The 21,809-nt window shown below is 49.2% G+C and overlaps 2 protein-coding genes across 2 annotated transcripts in view; one reads left to right on the top strand and one right to left on the bottom strand.

The window, feature by feature from the left end:
- Positions 1-491: 491 nt before the first annotated feature.
- Positions 492-8,508, top strand: GDF7 (growth differentiation factor 7). The gene is made up of 2 exons (XM_030945330.1): positions 492-819; positions 3,307-8,508. The coding sequence occupies exons 1-2, from the start codon at positions 492-494 to the stop codon at positions 4,227-4,229; spliced, it is 1,251 nt and encodes a 416-aa protein (XP_030801190.1). The 3' UTR covers positions 4,230-8,508.
- Positions 8,509-15,205: 6,697 nt separating this feature from the next.
- The window catches only part of LDAH (lipid droplet associated hydrolase), a 112,497-nt gene continuing 105,893 nt past the window's right edge, over positions 15,206-21,809 (bottom strand). The window contains exon 7 of the mRNA XM_030945114.1: positions 15,206-18,280. Within this exon, the coding sequence (XP_030800974.1) occupies positions 18,089-18,280 (192 nt within the window). The 3' untranslated portion in view covers positions 15,206-18,088. The remainder of the gene's footprint in view (positions 18,281-21,809) is intronic.

Here is a 21,809-nt window from a genome sequence, read left to right as displayed (position 1 = left end):
GGGCTGCGGGTGCCCTCACCGGGTGCGGGCCCGGAGCCTTGAGGGATCTCTCACCTGCCGAGGACACGGGGCGGGATCCGATGGAGGGTCCGGGGGTTCCTCACCTGGCGGAGGAGGCGGGGCGAGGTCCAAGGGAGGATCCGGGGGTCTCTCACCTGCCGGGACAGGCGGGGCGCAGCCCGAAGGGGGGATCCGGGGGTCTCTCACCTGCCGGGGCGGGCGGGGCGAGGTCCAAGGGAGGATCCGGGGGTCTCTCACCTGCCGGGGCGGGCGGGGCTCAGGGGATCGTTTACCGCCAGGGCGGGCGGCGGGTGCGGGCGGCGCTCGGGCGGGGAGGGGCGAGTGGCCGGCAGGGGGCGCCCCCGGGCGGCGGGCGGCCGCGGCCGCGGCGGTGGCGGCAGCGGCGGCGGCGGCGGCGGCGAAGACGATGTTCAAAAGCGGGCGGGGAGCGGCGGCGGCAGCAGCTCCGCGCCGAGCCCCGGGCCGCCGCCATGCGCCTCCGCGCCGCCGCCGCCGCCCTCTGCCTCTGCCTGCTGGGCGCCTGCCGCCTTCGCCGCGGGCTGGAGGCCGCCGCCGTGCGCGGCCCGTCAGCGGCCGCTCCCCAGCGACCCTCGGCAGCCGCGCCTTCCTCCGCCTCCTCCTCCTCCGCCGCCGCCGCCTCCCCCTTCTCCTCCCCGCCGCGGAGGGACGGGGCTCTCCGCAACGGCACGGTGGTGCCGCATCATTACATGGTGGCCCTATACCAGCGCCTGGCCGCCCGCCGCGCCCCCGGCCGCCGCGCCGACACCGTGACGGGCTTCGCGGAGCGGGCGCGCGGCGGTGAGTGCGGGGCGGCCGCGGCCGGGAGGGCGAGGGCGGAACGGCCGCCCCGCCGGGACTCCGCCGTCGGGCGGGAGAGAAGTCGATGCTTGGGCTTCGGAATGGGCTTGGGGATGAGGATGCGGCTTGAGGACGGAGACGGTGCACGGGTGTGGGGATCAGGCTCCTGTGTGCATTTGGGGATGGAGACACGGGGTTGTGCATCACTCTGAGCCTGAGTTTGGTGACGTGGTGGCACGCGGAGAGGATGCTCGCATGTTGGTCTGAGCACGGGGCTGTGCCCGGGATAGGATTGTGCGCTGGTTGGGGAACGGGGTTGTGCGTTGGTTTCCGCACGGGGTGGTTGCAGGGGATGGAGCTTCACGGGACAGGGGCTGCGCATCCCGGCTGTTTAACGGGAACGAAGCCGTGCGCGAATCTGAGCGTGGCAGTGGGGGCGAGGACAGGGCTGGGAGTGGGGTTGCGCGTGAGCATACAGTTAGGAGGGTTGACGATGGGGACAGCAAAAGGTTTGTGCCTGGCACCGGTGAAGGGGTTTGCCGGCGGAGATGAACGTGGCGCAGAGCGGGGCTCTGGGGTGGCGGTAGGGTTGCACCCGCAGTCGGTATCGAGGATGGCTCTTGGTGCTGGGGATGCGGTCCGGGACGGGGTGCGAGGTGCAGCCGGCCAGGACGGGGTGAGCGGCGGTGCGGGGCTCTCGGGACCTGCCGCCACCTGATGCGGGGCCGGGGCGTGCGGCGCACTTTGAGAGCAGCTTCTCCGCGCCGCGTCCCCCGTCCTGCCAGAGCCTTTGCAACCCGAAAAACTCCGCGGGGCACCGTGACGGGCCGGGCCGGGCCAGGGAGGGAGCGCAGCCGCGGTGTCCCGTGGGGGTGCTCGGCGCCGGGCGGCCGCGGCGCTCCGGAGCGACTGGGTTAGCAATTTCTGCAGGTAGCGAGTCCCGCTAACGCCGCCGGCTGAGCTCGGCATCGCGGTCCCCTTCCCCCTCTTCGCCCTCTTTTGCCCTCTTCATACCCACGAATCTAATAATAATAATAATCAAATGCATATACACACCTAATGATAAACTTTTAACAAATACATGTATATATGTACTTCCCGCCCTACCGGCCAAGTTCGCACGGCTGGGGGGGGAAAAATAATACATTCCTGATCGAACAAAATGAAAAGGCAAACTGAAAAGCAGCGCCAGCCGCACCCCGTCCCTGTCGCTGGTGGAAGAGCCCCCCCAGTCCCATTCCCACACCCAGAAGGGGCCGTATGCTGCCGACAGACTTTGCGGGAGGAGGTTTACTGGAAGCTGAGGGGGAAATGTCGGGGAAGCGAGGCGGGACCGGGAGGAGGATGCTCCGGTGGGAGGGTGGGCAGTGCTCGGCTTGTGAGTGCTGGGCGAAAGCTGAGCACAGGTCCTGGGAAGTTTCAGCGCAAAACGAAACCAGATGAACTCTTCAAAGGGATCTCCTTATCTGCTCTTATCTGCTTCTCATAGGAATTTTAGATCTGCTTTTCAAATAGTAATTTTAATAACCATAATGAATAATAATAGTACTGTTAATGATAATAATAGCAGCAGCAGCAGCGAATGACAGGGAGAAGCGGTTTTCCCCCGGCGGGCGGTGCAGGCTGCGCCCAGCGGCGCTGCCGGCGGGGCTGGGCGGGTGTGGGGCGGGGGAGTCGGGCAGGCTCTGCCGGCAGCGGGTCGGGGCGCTCCGGGCACAGCAGAGATGTGTGCAGCACGCCCAGGTCAGGTTTCTCGTTAACGAGGGAGAAAACAAAAAAAAACAACCCTCCCAGAACTCAATTCACCTCTTCTTCCCAGCTCCACCTCCTTTGGTGCTTCTTTTTAAACTCACGTTGAGTATATTTATTCAGTGCCAGAAACTGCACAAGTCTGTGTCAGGTATTTGGATGCATTAAAAATAGTGCCAAACTGAGGCTGGGCTCGCTTTCAGCCGCTGTGGGTGCCTCTATCAGACCTGTGTGCCTGTGCCTGTCTGCGAGGGGAAAGTGGAATTTTTAACAGCTTGTGTGTGTGAGTGACACTTGGGGCAGAAGAAATAGGTGACAAACTGCCGATTGGGGATGGTAATGTGCTGCACAGGTTCAGGTGTGGCTTCCGTGCCAAAACAGAATAGTGGTGCATCTGGGGTCACTGGAACACCTGGGAGGAAGCAGAGAAACCTCCTCAGGATGTGGAGAAGAGTGCTGATGAGAAGCCACTTGTTTGAATTGATTCCTCCCTCCCTATGCACCTTCTCCTTCCCATTTGTTTTCGGTGCCCCCAGGCAGAGTGACGCTCCTGGATGCAGGACACACAGCCTGTGTCCCGCTGGGATGCTCAGGAAGCCGTGCTGCACAGCGACATCTCCCCCATTACCTCTGCGTCCCTTGCACCTCCCTAATGAGAGCTTGGCTTTGGCTTGCTGATATTTAAATCTTTTTTTCCTTTTTTTTTTTTTTTTTTCCTCTCTGTGTTATCTCTTCCAGATGCCTCCCCGTCCGCCTCGGAGCAGCGGTACCTCTTTGACATCTCCAGCCTGCCTGAGGCAGAGGAGGTGACGGGCGCGGAGCTGCGGATCCTGCGCTCCGTGCCCGAGAACCGGAGCCTGGCGCTGTCCCCCGAGGGCTCCTTCCACCACCTCCTGCTCGCCACCTGCCCCGCCCGCGACGGCGAGGAGCCCCGGCTGCTGGACTCCCGCGCCGCGGACGTTCTGGACACGGGCTCCTCCCGATGGGAGGTGTTTGATGTCCGGGAGGCCTTGCGGGATCAGAGGGAGAGCTCGCCCTCGGGGAAGCTGCTGTGCTTCCAGCTGCGGGTGGTGTCGGATGGCTCGGGGCAGGCACTGCCCCCCCGGCAGCTGGGCTTCGGCAAACCCCGGCCGCAGCCCCACGAGCGAGCCCTGCTCGTGGCCTTCTCCCGCACCCAGAGGAAGGAGAACCTCTTCAAGGAGATCCGGGATAAGATCAAGGCCCTGGGCAGCCCCCCCTTCCTGGAGCCCCCCGATCCTGGGCAGGAGGCGTTCCTCAGGCGCAGGAAGAGGAGGACCACCATTGCGGCCCGCTCTGGGGGCAGAGGCCACGGCAAGAAGGCGAAGACGCGCTGCAGCAGGAAGCCCCTGCACGTGAACTTCAAGGAGCTGGGCTGGGATGACTGGATCATCGCCCCCCTGGATTACGAGGCCTATCACTGCGAGGGGGTCTGCGACTTCCCGCTGCGCTCCCACCTGGAGCCCACCAACCACGCCATTATCCAGACCCTGATGAACTCCATGGACCCCGAGTCCACCCCGCCGAGCTGCTGCGTGCCCTCCAAGCTCAGCCCCATCAGCATCCTCTACATTGACTCTGGGAACAATGTGGTTTACAAACAGTATGAGGACATGGTCGTGGAGACGTGTGGCTGCAGGTAGCAATTTCTGCAGCTCTCCCTATCCCTCCTGGCCTTGCTCAGCAGCCCTGCCCATTTTATATATATATATAAATATAAATATATATATATATATAAAATATATATATAGATATATACACTCATACACATTTTGGTGTGTGCCTTCCCAAATGCCAAGCTCAGAGCAGGTGTCCCCTGTGTTCCCTGGGCCATCCTGGCCATGAGCCCAGGAGGGATTGGGGGTGCCCCTCTGAGACTGAGGCTGCCACCATCTCTGTGCCTTGGGAACGTCTCCCCAGCCTCTGAGCTCTGCCTGATACACTTGGTTTGCCTAAGTGGAGCTGACGACTTCTTTCCCAAAGGTTTTGGAAAATGTCTAGCCAAAATTGTTTTGGTCAGAATGATGACCTGGGGTGGGGGCATGTGGAGTGTTGTCTGCAGCAGAGGGATCAGGTCAGCATCACCCTCTGGCTGTGGCAGTGCGATGGAGGTGAGGTAGGAATGCTCTTTTCTTTGAGTCAGATGAGTTTTTCTGGCAGTCTTCAAATTGCTGCCCTGAGTTTCCTGGTGGAAAAATAAGGGATCCCTGGGGGAAAGCAGGGGGTGGAGAACCTGTGGCTGTCATGGGTTGTAATCACTTGGTCCAGACCTGTTTCCAGACCACAAACCTGGGAGAGGTTTGTGAGTCTGCTGGCAGAGACAGGAGAGAAGGACAACCAGAGGCTAAAAGAGTCAGGTGTGAAGCAGATCTTGTGCTCTTACAAAGACGGAAGTGGCCCTGGGAGGCGTTAGCTGGAGATGCCTCCACTCCACATGGTCGGAAGCGCTGGCTTTGCTGTGTGTGTCTTGCAGGAGGTACTGGTGGGTGGGTCCCCTCCCTTTCCTGCACAAAACTGTGTTTCCGAGGCATACTGGGAGCCCAGCATCAGGCCTGCAAGTCACACAGCCATCCTGAGCGTGTCTGGAGAGAAACAAAGGTCCCAGGTTCCCTAGGGAAGAGCCATTTCGCTCGGGTTCTTCTCTTTCCAAATAATCTCTATAAAAGCACTAAGCTCCACCCTGTCTTCCTTTGGCATCGATTTCCCAGGGAGCTGTGTCCCTCCCTGGAGTGCTGGCTGCTCCTTGCTCCATTAAGGGAGCTGGATCCTCCAGGAACAGACCTTTCCCATGCAGAGGGCTGAGTGCTACCCTCAGGGACTGCTATGTGAAGTGGGCTGCTTTGACATGTGCTGAAAGGGTTTTAGTAACTCAGGAGCTGAGTTAATAAATTACCTTTAAAAGAGAGAAGCTCTTCATCCATGCCAGGGTGTGCTTTGGGTGCTGGGAGGCATTTTTGCTGCACCTCAGTGGGTTTTGGTGCCAAACTTTGGCTTGCTGGGTGGCTTTGCTTAGACCAGAGATGTGTTTGCACAGATTTTGTGTTTGATGGTTTGTTTTTTTCTTGTGGCCAGGGTGTTGGTGTGTAAGCATCAGTGCTTATTAGCGATGGTAGTTTGCTTTTGGAGGAGGTAAATCCCTGCTGGAAACATGGGGTTTTTCCTACAGAAATCCAGTTGTCCTCTGTGGCAGGGGTGTTCTGCTGGGAGGGCTGAGCCTGGCCAGGGCAGAGAGGGGATCACCTCAAAGAACTCTGCTGAGATCCAAATGATTTCAAAGATCAGAAAAGCCTTGGTGAGGTTCAACAGCCCCTTCCCCCCAAGTGCATCAGTAGGAAGAGAATGTGTCCATGGAAAACAGTGACAGATCTGCTGGCATAACCCCCCCAGCCTCCCTCCATCCCTGCCCATGGAGCCTGCTCTGCATCCTCAGGCTGGGGCTGGTGGCAGCTCAGAGGAGCGAGTGTGGGGCCCATAAGTCTCATGTACCCCCTTGACATCTGCAGAGATCCTGTTTTTACATTTGTGCATCCAAGAGGGAAACCCATGTCCCTACCTCAGCATGCATGTAAATATATGCTAATGGTGTACCTGCCTCCAGGAGGATGCTCAGAGATGGGGGCCAGGGGGAGAAGAGGAAGGATCAGGTCCATGCCATGGGTTTTCTCCCTGTCAGTATTTGGGGAGGCTGGGGTCCCTGAGCGGGTTTGTGGATTTCCTCTGCCCTTTGGCTTCAGCACAGCTGGCTGGGGAAGGAGGTTGGCACAGCAGTGCTTGAGCTGCCAGATTCCACATCAGTTATAAAGTTACCAAGCTTTGGAAGTACCTAATTTTTCAATTGCCTTTGGTTGTTTGATAGTTTTTCTCACTGCCGAGACAATTTTTTTAAATGTTTTTGTTTCCTTTACCCCCTCCCCTTCCTCCAAATATTTGTGGTGAGGGTTCATGGGCAGTTCACATCCAAGCAAGATATATATAGTTCCTGGCAGCCCCTGCTGGCTGGTGGCTCTTGTAAGCCTCCACCAAAAAGGTGTCCTGAGACCTGCTCCTGTGGTCCTGTGTCCCGGGGGTGGTAATGCCAGTGACTCCCAGTTCTTGTGGGTATTTTTCATCCAGAGTTGCAGGGAACAGACAGATGTCACCCACCTCAGGTCTGGAGGTGGCTGATGGAGAGTAGGGTGACAGGTTGAGTCTTGCAGCTCTTCACCCCAACCCCAATTCTGGGGCAGTGCCCACTGCTGGGGCTTTTGTCCTGAGCCCCATGACGGCTTTGCTGGTGCTGGGGACAAAAGCAGTGGCTCAGTTGCTGCATTCCATGGCCTGGATCACAAGGATAAACAGGAGGGGAAGATCTGGGGGGAACACAGAGGCTGCTGCTGCTGGCAGTGATGATGTCCATGGTTTCACACATTGGGAACTCAGCCTGTCTCTCCCTGAACAGGAGTGTTTGGTGGGGGAGCAAACATCATCCTCCCAAAGGAGCCCAGAGGTGCTGGGGCTTGTGCCAAGTGTGCCAAGTGTCTCCTGTTCCATTCCTGGGCAAACAACTCTGGAGGACAAAGGGAGGGCAAAGGATGGAGTTGGATCCTCTTTCTGCTTCTCTAAGGAGTCAGGGGAGGCAGCTCCCTGCCTGGGGCTGCTCCAGGGGGATGTGTGAGCAGGGCAGGGCTGGAGGAGAGTGGAGCTGGGGGCTTGGGTGGAGAACTGTGCTGCTCCCCCCAGCGAGCTGCAGGGCTTGGCTGTCACACTGCTCCTTGCTCCCAGAGAATTTCCAGAGCAAAAGCCACCAGTGTCCCCTTTAAGAATCCCTGCCTGATGACACCAAGGGCTGCCTCTCCATCCCCGGGCAGATTTGGAGGTTGCACCAAACAGTGGGATTAGTCTTGGGCAACAACCATCAGAGCCCTTTCAAATGTGTAGAGATTTAGGTTAAATATTTGGAAAAAAAGTCACAGAAAGAGTTGTAAAGCTCTGCCCAAGGAAGTGTAGTCACCATCCCTGGAAGTGTTCAAAAACTGTGTGGATATGGCAGTTTAATAGTGAATTTGGTGGTGATGTTGATGATCTTTTCCAGCCTTAATGATTGCATGATTCTGAATGGGAGTGGTGGGTGTGAAAGCCTTTCCCAGGCATGGAGGTTCTTTCAGCTGAGTTGTTGCAGCTCTGCACTGTTGGGGCAACACGGGGATGTGTCTGTGGAGGCCATGGAGCAGTGAATCCTGCCTTTGGAGAGGTTGGTGGGGCACTGGCTGCAGGATAGGAGTGGCCCAGCCCAGCCCCCATCCCTGGAGCTGCTTCTCCAAAGAACATCATGCTCTAATGCCAAAGGAAAGGCCCAGAAAAATGTATTTCTGATCAGTTGCCTCCTGCCTGAGCTGATTTTTGGGCACATGTAAACTTTATAATTATGAGACTAGAGGTTGAACATGGACAAATATTAATTCAGCAGTCTCAGAGTGATTTTAATGGATAATTATAGGTTCTCCATCTGCAGTATTTATACAACCTTTCCAGTTAAAAAAAACCCAAACAGTTTCCATGCAGTGCATATTCTCCTGGAGGATTTGTTTGACCTCGAGCACCATTTTTATCTGCAGGATATAATTACAGTGAAACTAGAAATATTAAGCATTTGAAAAGGGCTGTGTATCCATGCTTAACTGGCTCCCTCCTCTCTGACATGGGAATGTAATTGCACAGGAGTAAGGAAACTTGCAGAGTGATCTCATTTGACTTAGAAGCACTGGGGCTGGGATCTGGGGGAACTTGCCCAGTTGGGACAGGGACTGACTGGTGTGTGTGCCTTTTCTGGGGGTTCTTTGAGTTTGTGCTCAAGCCATTGCCTTCAGGAACAGTCGGGAGCAAAATGGCTTTGTGCTCTGTTTAACCCTGGTCACCAAGGGTGCTTCTAGCCTAGAAATACTTCCCAAGAATCACAGATTTTATTTTTTTAAGGAAAATTTTATTTTTAATTCTCTTAAAATAGGGGGCTTTTCTAACCATGTGTCGCCCCCTTTTTTTTCCTTTTACATCATACTTCAAATCCAGTGATAGGAGGGATATCAGTATCCTCTGGCAGAGAGAAAGATTCATATGGAAAAGGGCTTGATGTAGCTTCATCCTGGCACAGCTGCATTGATCCCAGTGGCCTCACATCTGATCAGCACTGGCAGATGGAGCCACATCCTCTTTGCCTGTCGACTGATGGTTTGCATACCCATGAGGAAAAGGCTGCAAAGGCACCCGTTCTGATTAAAAGCAAACCCCAAGCCTTGAGCCTTCTGCTCAAGTTTGAGTGCGAGTGGCTCCTGAGTGTGTTGGCACCCGTGGGTTTTAACCCAGCCCTTGGCTGCACAGCTCTCACTGGGCAGTGATTTATCCATCACACTCCCCTTGCAAAACCAACAGCTCCTTTTGCAGTTCAAGCTCTTATCCCACAGGCACTGAAGTGGTATTTGGGGAGAGTCACCTGTGCTGGCCCCCACGGAGCAGCAGACACACACTCACACACACCCCCCTGCTGGTGTCAGGGAGGGAACAGGACAGGCTGGGGCATCCCTTGGGAGCCCCTGGGAATGCAGGTGCCAAGGGCTGCATCTGGGCAAAAGGAGCAGAGCACCTTGGATGCTGAGGGGCTGCCATGGCTTTGCTCTCCAGCCTTAACAGGAGTTTTGTCATGAGCTTCTGCTTGTGGTGATTGTATCAATAGCAGTGTTTGTAGTTACATCAAAACGCACAGGACCCATGTTAATGTGGCAGATACATCATAAATACCAGCCCAACTTGTACTTGTGTTGGGCTAAAACTGCTGGGAAATGCCATGGTTTCCTGCTGAGCGCAGAGTGAGTTCCAAAATCCAAGTGCCTTCTTTTTTGTCTGTGCCTGGGCAGCAGGGCCATGTGCCAGGTAGGAAAAACCAAAAACCTTCTGTGGGGCAGTGGCAGCAAGAGCCTGGGTATTGCACAGAGGCTGCCACCTGAAATGGGGCTGTGTGCCCCACATCTGGGTGTGACAGATCATCAGAGCAAAGGGCTGTCTCATGGACCTGGTTGGGCAGTTCCACCAAATCACTTCCTGTGTCCCCTGTCCTGGGTGCGCCCGGAGTTTTGGGGTGAGTTTTTCTCTCTTCACATCATGCTCTGGGTAGGTGAGGGGATGGGAAAACCTGTATGGGAAAAAGCAAGGTCTTTGAGAGCAGTGTGACTCTGCTCATGACCAGCAGGTGATGTGTGTCCCACTCATGATCCTCAGAGCAGCTCCCTTGGCATCAGGGATCCCTTTATGTGTGGTCAGAATGGAGATGCAGGGTGGCAGGAGCAGAGTGTACAGTGTCCCCACTGTGGGTGTGTGTCCTCCATGGAAACACAATGAGGAAAGGAGCTGGGGAGTACCTGTTCTGTGGGTGGGGTGCTGCTGATGGTCAGGAGCCTGTGAATTTGTGTGGGAGGGGGAGAGCTTTTTGTCTTTCCTATCTTTGAATTAATGGCTGGTAAAAGAGAGAGATGTTCCACCAGGCTGCTGTGTGTGACACCTTCAGTTTTTTCATAAGCTGGTTTATGTCTTCCAAGGTAAAACCAGCTGCATTCAGTCCTTCTAAGCTCTTTGTTCCTAGCACAACGTGTTGTGAGGTACATAGAAGTGCAAAGGTATCTCTGAAAATCACTTTATGACCTACCAGCCAGTGATCTGGGCCTTCAGAAAATGACAGAAAATTTGGAATCATCCAAATGATTCCAAATCATCTAAAGGATGTTTTGCATCTTTGCACCTCAAGACACAAATAGCCCTGTGTCTGCTTTTCACTTTTACTGACTGCTGCCCTCAAACAGCCCCTGAATTTTCCATGTTGGAGAGGAGCCTGATACAGGTGGTGGTGGGAAGGAGCACTGGCAGGCTGATGGATGCACCATGTTTGACTCTTGCTCAATGGATGGACTAGGGTGGGAAGCTTTGGCAGCAGAGCATTTGCATGGAACTGGTATTGAAAAATCTTAAACCAATGCCTGATCCATTCCCATCCATTCCATGGATGAAACCAGAACTCCACACATTTTCTATGTTTTTTCAGCAGGTTTTGCTCTCCATTTTTCTGTCATCACCACTTAATAGTTCAGTCATACATTTTGTGAGCTCATTTTTCTGCTTTGCTACTTGTGCTCATGCTTTGGGTTTTCAGGATGGGGAGTGTGGAGACTTGCTGTGGTGCTTGGGGGAGGAGGAGGGTGAGGAGGGGAAGGCTGAGGCTCAGCAGCAGGAGGATGTGGTGCAGTCTGTCCCTGTGGTGCAGTCTGTCGGTCCCCCTTTGGGCAGGGGACTGAGAGGGGACACGTCTGGCAGGGTTGAAGCTGGTGGGAGGAGGGGACCTGCAAACAATGGGTCACACACTCAAGTGCTTTTCTGATGGAAGCTGGGAGTGTTTGGGTCTCTCCTCCCCTTCTCTTTGTCACAGTGTCAGCCTGTGCTGGTGCCACCCTGGTCTACATCATCAGAGGAATGAGACCCAGAGGCTGGACCAAGCCTCCCTGGGAGCTGTGGCATTGGTCCCAGTTTTTGGGGAGATGGTAGCGTTCCCTGTGGGGTTTCATTTAGTTCCCCCATCCTGCCTTGGTGAAGAGAGGGGAGGAGAACAGTAGGGAATAAGCAGGAGGCAAAGTTCAGGGCTGTTTTGCTCCTAAGCTGGTCATCCCAGGGAGCTGTGTGCCAGGAACTGCTGAGCACCAAGGGGCTCCCAGGAGCTCAGCCAGCAGCAGCAGCAGTGTGGAACAGCATCCCAGGCCAGGAAAAGGGATGGTCACACAGGGATGGGCAAGGCTTTGGTCCTTGAAGGTGCCAGAGTTGCCGTGTAGGAAGTGATCAGCTGGGATGGGGCATTTTGTAGGAGCAGCTCATCCTGTTCTTTCCCAGGGAGGGGGGTGATCATCCTGCTTACATCCATCCCACCTGCTGTGAGTGATGAACCTTTTAAAGAAATATCTGAGTTCCTGAGGTGCTGAAGGTCCAGAGCTCCCACACTTCAGCTTCACTGAAGCCAGGTTTGTGCAGTGCCTGTGCAAATGGAGCTCCCACAGCCTGAGGAGCAGTCAGGGACTGTGCCCACCTGGAGTCACCAGCTCTGTCCAGCTCTGCAGCTCCCACTGGAAAAGCTGGTGGAGATGCTGCTCAAAGGAAATGGACACTCATCTGTGCAGCACAGACCTGCTCTGCTCCTGGTCCTCCCTGTCTCAGATGAAGCAGGGAGCAATGCTGATCCAATTTGCCCAGTCCCTTTGTATCCCATCACTGTTCTCTGTTTCTGGAGTCAAGTCAACATTTTCTGGAGTTCCTCTGACAAAACGAGCCTCTCTGCTGGTCAGTCGTGGTTTTATTTATATGTTCTTTTCTTTGATTAGAAAGGAAAATATAAAAAAATTTAAAAGTTTCCAATAGCTGTATTTCTAGTAGTTATGATTCTTGAAGCAATACTCGTATCCCTGTGTGTGCCTCTGAACTATCCATGTATTTGTGTATTTGTGCAGCTTTTTCAGGTCTGGGTGTGTGAAATATCTCTAAAGAAGACAGCTCTGTATGTGATGGTGTAAATGCATTGTTTGTATGTATCTAAAGTTTAAATAGATTGTACATATGGGATTGTAAATGAACTGTAAACAGCAATCTATATTTTCTTGAATATATTATATAGCAGTATATATTTGTTAAATAAATATTCTTGTATACTCTTCCATAACCTTTTTAATATTTTGTACAGATAAGTTTATTAAATATTTTATTGATAAATAGACCTCTGCAAGATTTTCTTTTGATGACTTGTGCTTGTGTCCTAAACCCAGATGTCAAGAGCAGCCTTTGTAAACCACCTTTATTCCCTGGGCTACCTAAGGTGTTAAAGCAAAAATGAAATACCCATTCATTTTAAACTGCCTTCCAGGGAAGCCACAGGTATTTTCCAATAAATAAAGTCACAGAACAGTGAGTGTTTGTGATGGATTTATCATCAAATGTAGATCCTTTTTCTTCCCTGTGTTTCTGAATAGTGTTCACCTGCCGTGATGTGAAGCTATCCAGCTCCAGCCAGACAGTCAAGATTCCCTCCATTGACTCCATCAGCCTGGACAAGATAAGGCTCCACAGAGACCTTGTTGTGGACTTCTGTGCTTAAAGGGGGGCTTCTAAAAAAGTGGGAGAGCAACTTTTTACACAGGCAGATAGTGATAGGACAAGGGAGAATGGTTTTAAACTAAAAGAGGAGAGATCTAGATTGGATATTAGGAGGAGATTCTTTCCTGTCAGTGTGGTGAGGCACTGGAACAGGTTGTCCAGAGAAGCTGTGGATGCCCCATCCCTGGAAGTGTTCAAGGACAGGCTGGACCGAGAGTGAGGTGCTTTAGCCGGTGCTGCTGCAGTGGACATCTCCCAAGTGCCTTGGAGACAGAGAGTGAAGGCAACAAGGATTATGACTCTCTCCTACATCCCTAAACACACAGTACTGCAGGTGTGCAGTAAGGCATGTTTGGAGGCATGGAAGGCACCAGGTGTGGCTTTTAGGCATGGCAAAGCAAACTCAGCTTTCAAGACCCAGAAGAAACATGGAGAACTGAACTGGAGTGAGGCATGGTCATTTCTATTCCCAGTGCACACTGAGTGAGTGACCAAGCAGGACCCACCTTTTGGTCAGTGTCCTGCATCCCCACATGCCCATTTTTTGGTGACACTGGCCAAAGAGGAGATCTTTTGGTAAAGGTTCTCTGGGCAGGGAGGCAGGATGGCATTTTGCCCCTGGCCCACTCTGTGAGCAGTTTTACAGGGATGTGCTATCCTAACAAGCTATTTTCAACAGAGCAGTGAAAGGTGAGAGCAAATGGTTGTTCACAGGCATTGCACCACATCTTCATTGAAACCAGTGGGAGTGGTGGGGTTTGTGTTCAATGGTTTTCACTCCACAGCACTGCAGACTACTCAAGTGATTGACAACATAAACTAGGCAGTTTGTAACTGAAGAGAAATCAAAGGCACAGCAAGGACAGAGGAAATGTCCAAGGTCAAACATGAATACAACAGAAGAAAATGCATAGCATTGGTAAAACAGGACAGGATCTGAATTGGGGCTGAACCATTCTGGATACTTAAAATCCCGTGGGTTTACTTTGTGGGTGAAAATACAAGTTCTTTCCTATAATGACCAATGAGTTGCTGTACCCCTGCATGATGAGAGCATGTTAGGACATCAAAACATTTATGTTCTGAAAATAGCATTCCTGTGTCCTACAAGTTAGATCAGAACAGTGGAATACTTTCCAAATTTTAAGGATGCTGGTTAGGGAAGAGGAGTAGATGAATCTTGCCATTAGGAAAGCCTGTTTTTCCTAATTCTAAATTATCTCATCCCATGGATTCCTCTCAGTGTATGAAGCGCAGTATTTCTGAGTCTGGGGGCTTTGTTGAAGATGTTCACAAAGGCGGAGAGCAGGAGGCCCCCCTCATTTCCTCCTTCAGTGTGAATTGCTTCAAATAGGATGGAAAAGATCTTTGTCTGACTGGCAAACCCTGCAATCAGGTACAGTCAGTCAGATGTTTTAAAAAACACCTGTATTTTATTAGCTGCTGCAAACTACTTTCTGCAACACAACTGTTCTCCTACAAGCACATTCCTGCAATAGGCAAAACCCAGGCTGTTGACTATCACCTCAAGCACTCTGAAAGAGTTTTTAATGAATTCCCTCCCTGCCTGTCCCATCTGAGCAGGAGTGTCAGCCTGTTCCATAACTTCTGCCTGATGCTACTGAGAGTGGCGATCGCTCCTGGCAGCTTCTTGTGCTGTTACTGCTGGGCCTGCTGCTTGTGCTCAGCCCCCATCAGCTGTTCCAGAAGTATATGCTGTTTTAATAGTTCCTGGTCACTCACAAATGCTCTCTGGATCCTTGTTTTGTAAATGTGCCAGGAAAGAGAACATTTGCCTGCAAGTGAAGAGCCTCAGAAACTCACTGTAGTTGGGAGGCTGAGCACGACCTGTGACACAGAGTAAAACGAATCTCTTGGGTCTAGTGAGTCTATCCAAACCCAGTAATAGTTTGAGTGACTTTAAAATGATAACATTGAACATCTTGTTTAAAGTATTTGCTGGCAATTAGCTAGACCAAAGAAATGGATGGGGGGTGGATGCACACATAAACCCATTTTCTGTAAAATAAATACATAAATGACCTCAGCTGCAGAGAAGAGATTATCTGCTGTGGCTCATGTATGCAATCTGTCTCTGTGAGTCAAGAATCTGGTGTTTAGCTTGGAGGCCAACTCCAAATTCTTCACCATAAACACTGGGCAAGCACTCATCCAGCTTCCTGAAGGGACAAGCCTCACTGATCCACACACTCTATAGCTCATTCAGAGCAGCAAACATGGAGCTGGAAGCAGCAAAGGGAAACTGATTGATTATTTTGGAGAGGCTCTGGATAAAAATGCTTAAGGAGTCAGGTGCCTACCACCCACGGATTTTCTGTGCACTTGGCAGATGTCTGCACTGCATGTGAAATTTGGGGTCTGGAAAGTATTTTTGTAGATTTTGTATGCATGAAGTAATAAAGGAGCTGAACTAGAACTAAACAAGTTACCAAAACAAAGACTCAAGTTACATTTTACCATAAATTTCTTTATTTTTGTTATTGGAGCTGTGTACTTTTATTAAAAGGTATCGATCTAGCAAAACACTTGCACATGAGTCAAAGTCACTGCACTAGCAGGGTTACTCGTGTGGTTGAGAATCAAGCACAGATGTGGATGACAGTGAGTAGGTGCTACAGCTTACAGTCAATATATTTGTGATAGGTTTTCCAAGAATTCTTAAATAGTCTAAAACAGGCAAAAACCACACTGTGTTTTCAGGGTAAATTGGCACATTTGGACCACAAGCACTTTTGACACTCTTTGCCTGGGGTGACAATGAACACCACGGGCTTCTAAGGAGCTGGATTCTCACTCTGTGGGATCTGCTCCTCTCAGGAAATACAGCGGTGGAAAGTAGGCCCGTGTGTTTTAGCAATGAATAGAGTAGCAAATTTTCAGATCTTTGCCTTACAGTAACAGCTTCTAGGCAGAAGGTATCAATTGAATCAATATGGTTTTTATTTTTAATAATAGAGAAAATTCTTCTAAGAAAATTGTAAGGCATTCTTCTGCAGTAGATCTGGTCATCACTGACCAGACCTAATCTCAGTTTAGGTCTTAATGCAGTTAGGATTTAGTATAATGGATTAACTTTTGTATAAAAGGCATACACAAGTCAAGTACAAGTATTGCTAAATTAATTCCTCATACAAAGTATACGCATAATGCTCTGTAAACAACTGCTTCTCATAGGTGCTTCAGTTTCCAGGCTGTAGTAGTTGCTTGTCATCTTTGGTTAATGCAAGAATCTGTCTGGTCTCAGGAGATCCACTACAACAGCTGAACTCCCACAAACTGAGTCTTTGTCCATTCCCTGACTCCACATACTTCAAAGAACAAATGTTTTGTTCAACCAGACCAAAGTGCAAACCAAAACAACCAAGTGAGCTGTGGTTTTTGTGCTGCTGACATACAGACAGGTGCACATGTACATACAGGTGTACATTAATGAATCTCCACCTATGTGCACGTCCTCCCTGGCTCTGCCCCAGGGAGCACCTCAGCCAGCAGATGCAGGGAGCATCTGCCACAAAGCCATCCAGCTGGGATGATCCCAACATCTGGGGGCTATCACACACACGCATACAACTATGGATTTCTACAGTGAGCGCAAGGGTTGTTTTGATCCTGACTGATTATGGACCTGTAAAGATGGAAAGTCCTGTGACTCTCCAATAGGCAGAATCAGTTGCATGGGCAAAGTCTCCTCATTTTGAACGTGTCTGGTTCCCCCCACGCTGCTGAAACTGTGCTCCCAACATTCCTGCCCCACTCATCATGGCCATTTCATTATGTGGCAGTGTAATTGGAAAATCCACTGGCTAGTCTCAAAAGCTAAACCAGTTTCTGATACAGAGAAGGTCACTTAAATCCAGCGTCAGTCTGCAGGTTTGAAAACTAGTCCCAGATACCCAGGAACTGAACTCTATTACAAGTTGCTCTAAATATTAGTGAAAGGTTCAAGGGGGGTTTAGAGAGCAGCGGAAGGGGTGTGTATAATTGTGTAAGAAAACAAAGCAACTAATTGATCTTTCTGCATCACAGAGAACATTCTCCAATACCATTCTCACATGTATCAAAACTGGTAATAAATCATGTAAGTTAGATACTCAGTGCATCATCTAAATTCATCTTTTTGCAAGGACAGGACCTCCCCTGACTACTCTGTAGTGTTTTGCTTATTTATAAATGTCTTTATGAACTCCACAGGGAGACTTTTTCACAGGTTCATGGCTAGAAAGCTTTTCCTGATTACACTTGGCTCTGTTCCACTTACTTGCAATATTTTCATTTCTAGCTATTCCCTGCAACTTCTTTTGTTATCACAACTGGTAGGAAGCTTTTTTTCTTTTTTTTTCCCATCTCTAAAGGAAAGGGTTCACCAAATGTGAGGAACAGGGAACTTGTCAGCACCACGTAAGGGTCTGGTTCTCAACAGTAACATTCATGCCATGTCATGGGTGCAGCCATGGCACAGTAACAGATGTTTTCTGATGGTGAACGTACCTAATTTGTGGCTTGGCAGAAAATTTCATACTTCAGTCCTTAGAGCAAAGAACTGAAATTTAGACATGCATCAAAAGTGGTTCAATTCTTTAAAGTTGCTGAGCAAGCACTGTTCTCATGGACTTCATTATGAGAGCTAGGCCACCTAGAAGTTGTTATACATGGATTCTGCAATCCATTTTAACTTTTAAATACTGGCATTTTTGACCAGTGTACTTTCACTTCTCTACAGTCAACTGAAAAATGAAACACTTGGCCATGTTCCAGGCAAGAGATCCTTATGTATTCCCTTGCTGAGCAGCCACAGATACCTTACAGCATTTCTAATACCCTGTGGAGTCCTGGCAGTGCCCCAAACCTGTGGTGAGACTTGGAGAAACTGCACACCTGATCTCCACATCTTCCCTGAACCCATCCCAAACTCAGCCTGACCACCGACCCCCTCTGACTCAGAGGAGACAAGGTCAGGGCTGCCCAGGATCCACTGCCAGGACCCACCCACATGCTGACACTTCTGTAGCAGAGAGTGGGGCGGTAGCAGCTCAGGTACAGTTGTGTCAGCATTGTCTAGAGTGCCAGCAGACAATAAATGTTCCACCCTCTGCCATGTCTTCCAGATCCTGAAGACTCAGGATGAAACTACATAAGCACTGAGTCAATAAAACTATACTTTGGACCAGCCAGTCTCTCTTTAACTTTCTCTAAAACATCTCAATAGAAAACAAGCCATAATCTATAGTAAACAGAAAAAAAATAAGACAGACTCTCTCACAAAAAAAAAATAAAATTACATGTTCACAAAATAATTACATCTTCTTCTTGTTGATCACTGAATTAGTGTTTATAATTTGGTCAGATCATCCTGTAGCCAGTCTGTGATCATGGCAGCCATCTCCTTGCTGGCGTCGAGCACGAAGGCGTGGCGGAGCCCCTTCTCACAGAGCCGGATGTCCCCGTCTGGAAAATCCATTTTGATCTCGTCGTAGTAGTGCTGTGGACACCAGCTGTCTCCAGTTCCATAGTAAAAAATCAGCTAGGAATAAAAACATATCAAATAATCAGTGTGGAATATTACTGATGGAGCAACCAATACAACAGTCTGGAAAGAAGTAATGCATCAAATCCTGAGATACACTGTGAGGAATAGCAGACTGGTACTTGGTTGTTTCCAGGTCTGCAGGTATGATGAAGACAATTAAATGCTCTGCAAAACTGTGGAACACAATACAGATTTAACTCTGAAAACAGAAATCTGATGATGAAAGCCTGGCTGACTTAGTAAATTTCTTACTATGGCTCAAAACATCGAGTTGTCCATGAAGCCCACCCCCAAGCAGCCCAGCTGCTGTGTTTTCCATAGCTGTTAGCAGTTTTCTGTGTTAGCTTTCTAGCTATTTTAAAAAAGCAATGACATGTCAAGGCACATCTTCACCTATATTAGGTTGCTCAAATCCTCACCCAACCTGATCTTAAATGTTTTCAGGTCTGGGGCATCTCCACCACCTCTCTGGGCAACCTGTGCCAGTGTCTAACCACCCTCATTGTGAAAACACTTCCTACTGACAGCTAGTCTGAATTGATCTGCTTTCAGTTTAAAACCAATGCCCCTTGTCCTATTGCAACAGGCCTTGCAAAAAATTTTCTTACATTCTTGATTTCCTTACAGGTCCCTTTAGGTACTGGAAGGTGCTCTAAAGTCTCCTGGAGCCTTCCCTTCTCCAGGCTGAACTGTCCCAACTCTCTGTCTTATCCTTGTGAAGTGCTGCCTGCGTGGAGTGCAGGCACCTTCCAGGGACCAACAAACAACTTTCTTCTGGGTTGTAACATGGAACTAAAATTCTGCCAAAATCCATTTTGTTTTGATCTTGCCCAAATAACCTTGGCTGATGACATACACGAAGCATGTGCTACCTGCCCTAGAGCCCACCTAAACATGGAAGTTGTAAATTCCAGGAAAATACCATCTTCAGGGAAGTGACTTTTCTCTCTGTTAGAAGCAGTGAATGTCACGTTTCCCCAAGTCATTGTTTCTCCTCATTTTCAGCTCAACTTTGCCTGCTATAGCTATGCTTTTCAATTTCTATAAAGTATATGAAGGGAAAGTACTTTTCTGGGAGAGAGTAAAAACCTATGGATTTCAGACTGTACAAGGCCAAGATTAATGGGGAGCACTCTTCATACTAAAATGTTCGAATGCAGGTACCAGAAGGATGCTGATTGCTCAACACATCACACACAGCTTGGCCCAATTCCATTATTCACATTTGTTTCATATTTCATTTCTGTACTTCAGTGAATAATTGAGCAATGCTAACATAAATTAGGGGACAAGAAGTTTTCCTTTCATCACAAATATCTTCAATTCCATCATTTTTGTAGCCATGTGGAATATAAATAAATGGACCCACTGGGGTAGAGGTGGGCTAAGAGCCCAGACTGCATTTCACAAACTGTAACAAGGTTTTATCTAACTCACTTTTCTCTTGCTGAAGCTTGCCCAAATCTTGTACATTATTGACTGTTGGCTGTATCCAACATACAGGATCTCAGTTGCACAGACACCAACCCCAGTTATACTTCTATTTATGTGCAAAACATAGAATATAAACCATCCCATATTAACTAACATTATTGGTCTCCTTTGTCACTCACTACTTGCTGAAAACAAGGTGTGTGTTGTTTGCTCTAGCAGAAAATTTCTTTTGATCTTGCCTTCAATTCATCAATCACAAGATATCACACTAGAAAAAGTTCTTCAGAAAAGCCAATGTAAAATGTCCAGATGCATTCAGGCCTTTTGGAAGCAAAACATCTGACCAAATTATGTTTAACCCTGGGCTTCATTACCAACAGATACAGAAATAAAGATTATGAAACTGAGGGGGAAAAAAAAAGCAATGGAGCAGCTCCAATTTAATGGAGTAGTCCTTGAAATGGTTAGATTTTTTGAAAGGCAAGTTACAGAGACTCATCACACAATCGTTTAGAAAAAGATGAAAAGCCATTTACACTTACAAAGGTGGATGAAATACTTGGCTTAGTCTGCATGGACTGTGAAATGGGCTGTTCTCCAGGTAGGGTTGTAAACTAGAGAACTCACAGATTTGAAAATGCCTAAATAGAAGATTTATGTGCATTCTTAGCTTGCCCCTGGTATATTTGCATTACAGTTTAATCTTTCACTGCATGATCCAAAGGATCCTTGATTCACTCAATCCACTGACAGGATGATATTCAGCTGATGAGCTGCTATTTGATAGTATTTTTCATTTTAAATTCTGTGTGCGGTCTGAGGATTTATTTACTACATATTTCATGGTTTACAGACAGGATTTATTTTCTTTATGCTCTGCATTCCTCTGGCATGCACTGCTACAGGATTCACATGCTCACATTTACTAATTTAGTTTTGCAACACCTTAGTGGCAATTTTTATCTTCATTTTGCAGGTGGGGAGCACAGAAATTAATGTCAAACTACATTTATTAATATGAAAGCATGTAGTGTAGAGTGAAACACCTCGAGCTGGTTTTCCAGAGTGTGCTGCATTACACAGTATTGACTCTACTCAAAGAACAGCACTCCTGAACTGCTTTTGCAGGTGTTCTGAAACACTGTTTGTCTGTAATACACATTTCAAGGTCTTAAATGAGATATTCAGAAAAGTGAGAAAAAACTGTGATTATCTATGAAAAATACTAATGACTTCACCAAGAGCCTATTCTCTTCAAAGTTTAGGTGCCTTTACCATCACCTTACTCCCTTTCATTTCAATAGGCATTTTACCCCTTCTGCCACAGATGAGGCTGTACATCCTGCTCTCTCCTCCATTACAGAGCTCTTTTGGTTAATGAAAGAAGAAAAAGGAAAAGGGATGTTTTAATGAAAGATCAGCACTGCATACTTACACAAAAGGTGTCTGGATTAAGGTCAGTGCTCCCCAGCTGTGAAACGCTTGGTAATGCAGCTGGTTTTAGCAGAACCTGTGTGTACAGTCTGCTGGGCTTTCAGGAGGTAAACTAAACCTCAAATATTTCACATGTGGCACCTACAAGTACTGCCAACAGTGTCAACACCTCTAGATTTGCTGCTTTGGGCCTCTGTTCCTTAAGGTCATGGTGTAATTGAAAGAAGCAGCACTGTCAGCTTCTGGCCAGAGGAGCATGGGACACCTTCCTGCTGGTGTCACATTGGAGGCATCCAGGACAGAAATTAATGATTTAGTTTGAAAATCTATGGTGTGTTTTTGAAGCAAATGTCCATTTTGTCCATATTTACCATACTCTGGTTACCATACTTTGAACCACATGGAGTCCTTCCAACTGAAACTAAAGCAAAAATGCTCTTCAGGATCACACTTAAAAAGCTCCAGTCACCAATGGACATTTAGTCAACTGTTGGCGAAAATAATAACCCTCTCAGGTACCTCCATTGGGAACATCAGGTCCTCACCACTTACTATCCATCTCTACAAATTCCCTTCTGTTGTTCTGCTTCTGTTCTTAAGCAAACATAGTAAATGGCATCTGCTGAGAACAAGAATAATAAGATTTTGGAAATTT

This window comes from Camarhynchus parvulus, chromosome 3 (genome assembly GCF_901933205.1).
Source record: "Camarhynchus parvulus chromosome 3, STF_HiC, whole genome shotgun sequence".
Taxonomy (NCBI): Eukaryota; Metazoa; Chordata; class Aves; order Passeriformes; family Thraupidae; genus Camarhynchus; species Camarhynchus parvulus.
Note: the sequence above shows the minus strand (reverse complement) of the source record. Positions and strands in the feature narration are given on the sequence as shown.

Coding starts and splice junctions, on each gene's coding strand:
- GDF7 (XM_030945330.1), top strand. CDS start 492: ATGCGCCTCCGCGCCGCCGCCGCCGCCCTCTGCCTCTGCCTGCTGGGC. Junction 820..3,306: donor CGCGGAGCGGGCGCGCGGCG/GTGAGTGCGGGG, acceptor TATCTCTTCCAG/ATGCCTCCCCGTCCGCCTCG.